The sequence below is a fragment of the Falco rusticolus genome, chromosome 7 (genome assembly GCF_015220075.1).
Source record: "Falco rusticolus isolate bFalRus1 chromosome 7, bFalRus1.pri, whole genome shotgun sequence".
NCBI classification, from domain to species: domain Eukaryota; kingdom Metazoa; phylum Chordata; class Aves; order Falconiformes; family Falconidae; genus Falco; species Falco rusticolus.
The window spans coordinates 55,389,702-55,400,156 of record NC_051193.1 but is presented as its reverse complement, the minus strand read 5'-3'; the positions used below and the strand labels follow the sequence as shown (position 1 = coordinate 55,400,156).

At 40.4% G+C, this 10,455-nt stretch overlaps 1 protein-coding gene across 2 annotated transcripts in view; it reads right to left on the bottom strand.

Moving 5' to 3' along the window:
• Nucleotides 1-464: 464 nt before the first annotated feature.
• The window catches only part of RASGRP1 (RAS guanyl releasing protein 1), a 42,574-nt gene continuing 32,583 nt past the window's right edge, over nucleotides 465-10,455 (bottom strand). For both annotated transcript variants that reach the window (XM_037393408.1, XM_037393409.1), the window contains exons 11-17: nucleotides 9,962-10,066; nucleotides 8,816-8,925; nucleotides 8,024-8,168; nucleotides 7,258-7,294; nucleotides 6,575-6,721; nucleotides 5,034-5,407; nucleotides 465-3,681 (exon numbers count right to left, since the gene is read on the bottom strand). In XM_037393408.1, the coding sequence (XP_037249305.1) occupies nucleotides 3,547-3,681; nucleotides 5,034-5,407; nucleotides 6,575-6,721; nucleotides 7,258-7,294; nucleotides 8,024-8,168; nucleotides 8,816-8,925; nucleotides 9,962-10,066 (1,053 nt within the window). In that variant the 3' untranslated portion in view covers nucleotides 465-3,546. The remainder of the gene's footprint in view (nucleotides 3,682-5,033; nucleotides 5,408-6,574; nucleotides 6,722-7,257; nucleotides 7,295-8,023; nucleotides 8,169-8,815; nucleotides 8,926-9,961; nucleotides 10,067-10,455) is intronic.

Here is a 10,455-nt window from a genome sequence, read left to right as displayed (position 1 = left end):
ACATTTGAGGTGAGGTATTCTGAGGTTTACTACACGGACAAGAATAGCAAGTCTTTAGGGTTATATAGTGCTGCCTGTATAATAGCCAGCAGTGGCAGATGCTTACAGAAGCCCTGTTGAAACTTGGCTGGCGGGCTGTGAAATCTTTTCAGAATTAGAATTTTTAACAAAAGTGAGAGATTCTGCTAATGAAGAGTTGTGCTTTCTGCTAATGAAGAACTGTGCTTTGTAATACTTGGAATAGTGAGTAGCAAAACAGTGTACTGTGTCAACCATTAAAATACCAAAAGAATAATGCGCAAATACCTAGCTTCCCGAGTTTTCTCAAAGCAATGTTCCAAGGATTTCAGAAGGTGGAGCTAGACTGGGGACTCGGGTAACTAGGTTAATTCTGCAGCAGTGTCTCATATGACTGAGTCAAGGAAGATGAATACAGGTGGTTTAGATTTCTTTGAGATACAAACTCTGAGGCATGAACTGTGATTTTATTTTTTTTCTATTATAAATAGTTAACAGTAATCTTACAATTTATATAAAATCTTTACAATCTGTACACTTTTTCAATCTTCTCAAACAGCATCAGACCAAAAATTTTTCAAGTTGCCACAGAGATCAGTTACAACAAAATAACAGATTGCTACTGTAACAAAAATGTATTTCCAAAAACATATAAGCTATTTAAAGGTAGTTGTGTTTAATCTGAATATGAACAGTAGCCCTGCCTTAATTAATTGTGATTGTTAATTGTGATTATGACTCCATCTATTTTTATCTTAAATTTAGAAATTAAAAAGAATTAAATATCTAATTATCAGAATTCACACTTGAAAATAAACTGTACTTGGTAGGGGGTAGGCACTTGGTTTTTCTTCCTTCCTGTATGTACATGAAACACAGCTGAGCCTGGAGAAGGAATACAGGTGAGTGCTTTTCATTTAAATTAGCCATGACGACAAAATTTCAGTATCAGTGTTTGCTAACATTACTTTTAAACAGCACTTAGTACTTTAATTGTATTTTTTTTCCTAGCATGAAGCAGCTTGGGAGATTAATACAGATATGATTTTTGTTCAGTAGCTCTGTCAGTATCCCTGTAGTCAGTTTCTGCTATTAGTCTCTCATGCAGCAAAAAGGAAGTCCCCAAAGAAAGAAGGGGCTCCCATCATAAACAAGCAAACAAAACCCCAACTGTAAGGAGCTTTGGGCAAACAGAGAACCTGAAGGTACTTTGAGAGCTCAGAGATTCTCCAGGTACCAACTGACTTCGAAGAAGGAAGTTTTCAGCTTATGTCAAGCACCACATACTTATTCTGTAAGGCATTCCTGCAAACAGATCCCTTCTAAGGCATTCAGATTGTAGGAGCAAGAAGAAAACACAGAGAAATGTTAAGTTAGCAGTTAAGGCTGTACAAATCTTTGATTGTAACTCAATTTTGAGTATTAAGTACTCAACCTAGTAACACAGTAGCCTATAGGCCAGCTGTTGATGTTAGGGAATTTTCTTAAGTAACAGCTTTTGTTCATGATCTCCACCCCCCAGCACAAAGTGTATGCATACACACAAATTCTGTCAGAATCCAGAGTTTAGACCACAAGCAAACAGTTATCTTGGCTGCACAAGATTCGTAAGTCTTCGCTGCTCTTTTTGGGGTATTTTCGAAGTACATAAAACATTCAACTTTTATCTTGTTTATTCCAATTGTTGCAGAAACAGACTTACTTGCTAAATGCCTATTAGGAATATGCCTTGCTGTAGTTCCTTGAGTAGAGGACAAAATCGAGAAGCTTGCAGAAAACGGGCAAAGCAGGTTTGCAGTCATGACCTGAAAGCCATTCTGACTGCTTCATTGATCAAAGTGCAATTCCATGTTAATTGTTAGTAATTCAGGTTTAGTGTATGAGGAAAAAAAGCTGCACAATCTTCACAGCTGCTGGTTTTTGTCCTATGCGTTTCAGTTATTTACAGTAAGGTAACAAAATCTATTATTACTACAGTTTCCCTCCATTTGTTTTTACTTATACATGGGGATGCAAGCACAAACAAAATTCAAACCAAGAATTTAGAATCACTTAAAATTAGCTTCAAATGGACTTTTTTTATAAATAAAGCATTCATATACTTGATAATGACTGTAAATTGCAGATGGAACATACACTTATACCACTTTCAACAAAGCACGCATGCTATTGTAATGGGTTGACTAAATTTCAGCCTATAACGGACTTGGAACTTACAAGTTTTGAAAAGCATTGAATGGACTTTGTAGATAAACATATCAAAGTCATAAGGTTCTGATGTTTAAATGTGTGATGATGAATCCCTCTGAGAAATGCAAGCAAGTTTTATGCAGCTGTCAGTGTACAGACTAAAATTGCATTTGCATTCCAAGACAAAGTTGGCTATTCTGATGAGCAGATTTACCAGGAACTTGAAAGATTGTTTTGTCATCTTTTACAATATGTACACTTTGTAGCTTTAAGAGAATTAAGTTACCTGCCTAGGACCTTTTACTATACAAAATTTACACACATAAGAGCACACTCATCTTGACTCTTTACCTAAAGTGCATGTGAAATATAGAAGACAAACCCATGGAGAAACCCTAGTAGTTAGAATCATAAGTTAGGAGCTCTGGAATACAGTAACTGTGACACTAGGATTACTGTACAGATTCCCTCATCACATGGCCCTTGAGGTTCTACTCAACAATGCCATCCACTCTGACATGACAGAAAAATAATCAGCCTTGTCCTGTATCTACGGTATGTGGACAACAAGTTATCCCTTAAGCCAAATAAGTAGGGCTAAGTGTTCCAAGCTGTGGCGTGGAACACAAAAACAGGAGCAGTATTCAATGTAAACTCTCTCTAGTTTCATCTGTTTTACCTCAACAAAGGTAAGTGTTTGAGCAGCAGGATTTCTAAAGCTCTGAAAGAGGTTTAAAAAAATTGTCAGTTTATCTTAAAGTCTAAGAATCAAGTATCATTAGCTTAACCACTTATTTTAATATTCTTGCTAAACTTTGGAAAGATGACAGTTCCCTTCATAATTTTAATTGGTTTCAGCCACAATAAAGAACCGTTCCTCTTAATGGAATATTTCTACAGTTTTACTTAAATACTCTGATTTTTTGAACATTTGTTTCTACAAACCTGAATTTGGGGAAAATCTGAGACGACAGTGTCTTACGAATACCTACTTTCTAAGAACACTTGTAGAGTAAGGTGTGCTGCTGCCAGACAAGTCACTGGGGAATCCACATGGTCTTCATCATTAACAGAAACTTAAGCAACAATGTCACTCCTTTTAAAAGCAATCCCAGAAGATAGCATTTTCATTGCACAGATAATGCTAAATGACCTTTAAAAGTCAAAGGAATGGATTTATACATTTGGGAGTGTATGTTTAATCTGGAAATGTGTTGAGTAAAGAGTATTTCTGTTTAACATCCTTCAGACTCTCTCTCGTTCACTTGATAAATGTGCCTTACCACAGCTCCGCCTTCAGTCTTACGTTCTTCCATAGGAGATTTCCTCTCTTGTCTGCTAGGAGCAGTCTCTGTATTGTAGGTTATTGACTACATGGTTTCTTCTCTGGATCGTGAGAGACTCAATTGTTTTATGTGCCTGTTCCAGCTGGATCTTTAAACCTTCATTGTCTGCCTTTAGAATATTTCTTTCCTAAACAAAACCAAACCACACATGCAAAAAAAAGAGAATGGTATTATATTTTGAATTTGCTTCAGGACTGTCTGATTGTATGTTTAGGTTGACTGGCATAAACGTTAAGTTGGTGTAGCTCTTATCAGAACAGAACCAGTAACTTGCTTGAATGTTTCCGTAGTCACTGGTCTGTCCTTTGTGTATACTCCCCAGCAGCTGGCGTCTGACACCCTGTCCACAACCTGCCTTTATCCACCCTCCACTGTTCCTCTCGTAACAGCAGCAGTCTAGGGGAAACAAGAACACAGCTCACACTTTACTGCTCTACTAATGCAAAATTTGTTGTCCAATAATCTGAGACATTAACTTACAACATCAGCTGCTGTTCAGTAATTGAGGTCAGGATCTGCTGAGGAAGCAAGGTAAACTGTGGGACTCAGATGAATGGGACATTTTAAAGAACCAGTTCTTACTAGTACATCCATGCTTCACACCCTTGTCTACATCGAATGCATTGTGTTGACTGAAAGTGGTCTACACTGAAGATTCTTGCTAATTGTCTTAATCTCTGTCTTAATAAGCCAACCATCTTTCATTAACTATCAGCAGCAAAGGATACTTTGAAAGTTATACTGATCATTCAAAGATCAGGCTGTGGCCTTGTTGTTGGACTGTTTCCATGTTCTGTCTCAGAATAGTGACAGTAATTAAGTATGAAAGTAAGTTTGCCTTTGCTCCTCATAATCACATCTGGATCTACCCATCAGTTGCATTGTTGATACTATGATTGTCTCTTTAATCTGTCTCAAAAGGTGGTGTTTCTACAAACCCGAATGTGGGCCAAATCTGGGGTGACACTGTCTTATGAATAGCTTATTGTCAAAACATTCACAGAGTAAGGTGAGCCACAGTGGGGCTGATGCAGGTGAAATCTAGCAAGAGGTGTCATGTCTGTTCACAAAACAAAACTTCTTGGTGACTTAAAGTTATCCAGAAAAGAAAAAGGGACTGTCAGTTGAACAAAAGCAGAGCTCCCCACTCTGTGTGTTCTGTCACTTGGGGGAACAGAAGCCATCTGAAGAGTCCTGAATTTCTTCCTATGTTGCTTGTTTTATGGAGTAACATCCTGTCCTAAGATCATAACAAGGGCTTCAAAATTTGTGCCCTACACTAGTATTAAAATTTCTACTTAAAGCAAAGCATTGCTGGAGTTAAAGTGGCTAAGAATTTATGATGTCACTCATGGATTGTTCTGGCAATTAATGATACAGGAGTAAGGTGACACCTTCCCACCCAGCCACTCCTCCATACCCTACAACCACTTCATGGTACTGTTGTGTCAAACAGAAGTTGTGTCACCACGTATATACCTGCTCAAGTTCCTGATATGAGGGTTTACAGCTGTGATGCTCCTCCTTCGTTTTCTGGCCGGAGTCCTTGTTTTCCCATTTAACATACGCCTTTTTGCGGCCTAGAATTGGGCTTGGACGTAGGGGTGGTGCAGCTGCCTGGAGATAAGGATTTTCTGGCATCCTGTGTTCTTTCTTCTCTGTCTGCCTACGAGATGCATCACCAGCCGGCGTGGCAGAATCAGTCTGTGTACCTTTATGAACCACAGCTGGTTTCAGTCTCACTGAGATTTTCTGAGCTGAGGAACCCATGAGCATAATGGTTCGGTCCTTGCTGTCTTCACTGTGTTCCACTAATTCTCCATTAGGAAACATGAACAGTCCTTCCTCTTGTCCTGGAGAATATATGCAGTAAATTGACTCAAGATCTTATCCCAGGAAAGGAGAAACAGGAGGCAAGTGGAGGCAAGTGCAGGGTCCTGCACCTGGGGAGGAACAACCCCAGGCACCAGTACGGGCTGGGGGGGACCTGCTGGGGGGCAGCTCTGCGGAGAAGGACCTGGGAGTTCTGGTGGGCAGCAAGTTGCCCACGAGCCGGCAGTCAGTGTGGCCTGGTGGCCAAGAAGGCCAGTGGGACCCTGGGGGGCATTAGGGGCAGCGTGGCCAGCAGGTCGAGGGAGGTGATCCTGCCCCTCTGCTCTGCCCTGGGGAGGCCACATCTGGAGTGCTGGGCCCAGTGCTGGGAGGGTCCCAAGAGGGACAGGGAACTGCTGGGGAGGGTCCAGCAGAGGCTACGAAGATGCTGAGGGGACTGGAGCATCTCCCTGATGAGGGAAGGCTGGGAGAGCTGGGCCTGTACAGCCCGGAGAAGACTGAGAGGGGATCTTATCGATGGCTACAAATATCTTATGGGCAGGCGTCAAGAGGATGGGGCCAGGCTCTTTTCGGTGGTGCCCAGTGACAGGACAAGGGGCAACGGGCACAAACTGTCATACAGGAACTTCTGCCACACAGGGATGTGAGGAAAAACTTCTTTACTTTGAGGGTGACAGAGCGCTGGGACAGGCTGCCCAGAGAGGCTGTGGGGTCTCCTGCTCTGGGGACATTCAAAACCCTCCTGGACATGACTCTGTCAACCTGCTGTAGGTGACCCCGCTTTAGCAGGGGCTTGGACTAGATGATGTCCAGAGGTCCCTTCCAATCCTGACCAGCCTGTGAGTCTTTGAGAAAGTTAATGGAACCTGTCAACTGTTCAGTTCATGGCAACTAGTTCTCAAGACAGTCTGGCAGATTTAGACAGGTTTTGAGGAATTCGTACACCGTACATTGTGTACTGTGCCGAGTCCTCCCAGAAAGGGCGTCCTTACTTATTCAAACTAGAACCGGAACAGTGTTACTTGGTACAGGCTCACTTACACCTGGTTCTAGTTTATTTGTGGATAAAACACTGCAGTTAACTAACAAAACCTAAAACAATGCTGTACAACTCGGCTTTAGAAGAAAAAGGAGCAAATGAAAGATTAACAAGATCAAAAGATCTAAATAATGTAATCTTTTCTCACCATGGAATTGCTCTTTGACTCCTACTGGGCAGAGGCTGGAAGCAAGAGCAGATGTTGGGCTGCTGTCTGCAACTGAAGTTTTGGGTCTTCTCTTGCACTCTATCACAACCAGATCTTTGCATTGCTTGTGACAGTTCATTCCGCAGTCTGTAAACAAAACAAAGTTTACATGATTCAGTGGCTCTGTTATAGCATCTCAAATCAGCTCTAACACTGCACCTATAACAACATACATCTGGTAAACAGACCAACAACATCCCTTTGCTATATAGGTCTAAAAATCCTTTTCATTGTGAAAATGCAAAATAGCAACATGGCAACAGTGTTCTGATGGTAGGAGTTACAGAGAAAGACACCTGTACAAGCAAGAAAATTCTGTTAACATACATGTTGTGAATGTGCTGCACAGTTTTCACAGTGTTGGTGTTTGCACCCACTGGACTAGAAGGGTCTGTTCCCAAACACTCTGAATTCAGTGACGTTTTGCAGAGGGTTACAGCTGTCAGTTACGAGTTCCTTCATTGCATTTCTTCTGGACCATCTACCTGTCACACTATTCTGGCATCAGTCTTCTCCTCCCTGACAGGTCAGATTAATTAGGTCCATAGACACAGCAATGGATCTTAGGACGATGAGGGTTTTTTTGTCATTCACCATCAATTACAGAGTAAAATTAACAGTACCTTTGCATCTGTATCCTTGTTTAATGACTCCCCATAGCTGAAATTCAAACACACAGAAAGACTATATATTAATACATTTCCCTGTACATGTGATACCTCCAGATATAAAAATCCATTAACAGCTCCACTCATTTCTAAGATCTGAGAACCTGAAGAACATCTTGGTTTTCTACCCTTTTAATTGAAAGGTCAAAATATGAACTATTTACCTCTTTAGCATACGGTAAACAGAACATTTTGTGTGTGACCTTCAATCACAAACAAAATACCTTAGAGCAGTCTCCAATGAATAATACATCACCAGATCTGACAGCCCCCAGAGCAGCTATGGAGCTGGAGTAGACTGAGAACTCCATCTCAGCATCCTTGTTTGATCTCAGGTAAACTGGGGACTGGTAGGACAGTCAGTTTTACTAAATCTTTCGATAACACAGGCAGGGGGCATCTTATGTCTGTACCAGAACATGAGTTCTAACAGCCTCACAGAGTGGAAGGCTCTGGATTTGGAAGTCTTTCCTGTGAGATTGTGTTTGGTGACACAGCCAAACACCACAAGAAAGGAGCCATGTTTAAACAGGTAATAGTACTTCCCAGAGGGGTGTAAAGGCTACCTTAAATAGCTACACAGGCAGAAGCCTGATGTTCTGTATAGCTTCACTGCTGTTGTATATAGATCCATTTCTGTACATGACACATGGTGATTATGAGATAAAACCCAGTGTTATTAAAAACAACATTAACATAATCTACTAAAAAGTAAGCTTACAAATCCAGCACAGTTGTCGCAGAAAGTAGGCCTTAAGTAAGTGGTCTCTTGGAAGTTGTGAGCAAAGCCAAGTCCTAATTTGGAATAGATTGAGCTAGCCCTCATAAAGTAAGCTGTTATTTCATCCCTGCTAATCAGACCTTCCCTGAAAATAAACAAGAAAGTTGTTTGTGAGGCACACATTTTCTTAAAAGCCTAAGAATTAAATATATCTTTCTTCCAGTTTATAACGGCAATAGTTTCATAGGCCAAAAACTACAGCGATCTCAGTAATCTTGTCAACTGCTCCCAAAGTCTACAGAAGCTTATCTAAACATTTAAAATGCAGCCTGTAAGGATAAATGAAGTATCTACCTATGTGATGCAACTTCAAAACTACTTCACATAACACCTCTGAATAACCACTACTGTATTTTTCCATACTTTTAATAGGTTAAGAAAAAATGTTCTTAATTTGACTACAGTACACAATTGCCAATTTTCTATTTTTGAAGGACAAGTTCATCGTAGGGAAGTTCTTTAGTAGTATATACTGAATATAATTTGAAAAAATATTTTTCTTTTATCTGTTCTTCCTCCTACATCAGCCTGGTTACCAATGATATAAGCTCATGAAGACGTCATTCACAACAAATTTAGAAGATGCTTTTGTCTGTTATGTTTTCACTTCTATTTGTGGGTGAAAAAGATGATTTTACCACCCTCATGATAGAAATAAAATCTAAACACAAAAAACCCAGACCCCCTCCCAAACAGATGCTATGAAGTTGATAAGCAGAATTAGGTACTCACCAGTCCTTAGCCATTACACAAAATGAGAATGGAAAACTGGCAGCTATCTTTTCAAATTCTTCCTGGGAAATGTATCCATCCTGATCATGGTCATAATTTTTGAAGACAGACTGTTCAAGGTAATAGTAGAGTAGTTTACAGTGAGGATGGGCTGAATTACCACTTTAAAAATTCTCCACAATATTTATGGATTTCCCCTCTCACTTTCTCCCAGTATCTATTACACAACAGTCTAACTGCTTCTTTTGCTTGAGACCAAAGAAGCATTATGATTTCTCGATTTGTGGCAAAGCGCGGATAAGTCAACATAGACTGGACTAAATACTTCACTACACAATGACAGCTCTTTTTTAGTTTCGTTTTAAGACCATCATGTCTGGGCATACATATACAACTTGTACTAATGCTCTCAATTAGTGCTCTCAGTGATTACCTCGGTAGCTAAATCAGTGTAGCTGCCTGGCTTGTTTCATCAGGTCAATGTTATGTGAAAAGTAGTTATGTGACAGAATTGTCATGTAGACACCTGTTTCCAGTTGTGGAATGACATTACTGTTTGTCTCTGGCCCTAAGGCAAGGAGCACATCTAGGCCAAATTTAGAAATATATTCCAAAACAGCATGTATCAAATGATACCTAGCAATAATAGAAGTGTTTAGAAGGAAAAGAGATGAAGCAGAGATGCAAAGACAAACTCTTTATCTCTCTCTCTGTCAGTTCTGGAACCAATCAACTGATTACTTGGCGATTTCAAGTAAAGTGGATGACCCAAAAGAGAGAGAAAAAGCAATGGCTGCTAGTAACAAAGCTGCTGAGAGGTCCACCTTCAGACTCCACCAATACCATGATGTTGGAGGCGCTGGTAGAAACAGGCTGCCTGGCTCCTTGGAAGAATGACTCTGGAAGCATACCGCCCAGCGTTCACACTCCCCACTGCCTCCATAGCCATTTACGGCACTTCCTTCCACACCTCACGGGCTGCTGCTGCTATTTACAGCTAGGCAGAAGTATATTTGTGAGGACAGAAGTGCTTATAAACTCAGCACAGCTTTGAACGTGTTCAGTGTCTTTCCCTTTCTTTTTATCTTCTCACACCTAGAGACTAAGAGACTGATGCACAAAGTAAATGGGCTTAACCATACTTACATCTACCATCCTCTGAACATGTTTGCTAATGGTTTTTGGATCAGGTTTTGGGGCAACTCCTGAGGCCCAGTCTGCAACTACCGGTGGTCTGGAAGGTGTCAAAGGCTAGAATAAATTGAATGGAACTTTATTTTAATAAATTAGTACCACACGGAGATTTTCAGTATTACATTTCTTTCATTTGTGACAATGGGCTACGTGATACAGGACTGCAGAAACGGGCCGGTTGGACCCAACATCATACTTCTGATAATTACATGATACTTCAGGGAAGTTCTTCCCTGAACTGTCCAAAACAGTGGTTGTTCCTTAAATTGCCACCGTTCACTGACAGCCCTGTAAATTCACTGTCTTTTCCATATTTGTAAAACAGGAGCAAAAACTATAATGTAATACTCATGGGTTTCATCATTTGAATCACATAAGAATTATTCTTTTAAAAGAATCAGTATCAATTGTCAAGATTGAGCCTGATGTCCTGTCTCTACACAAAT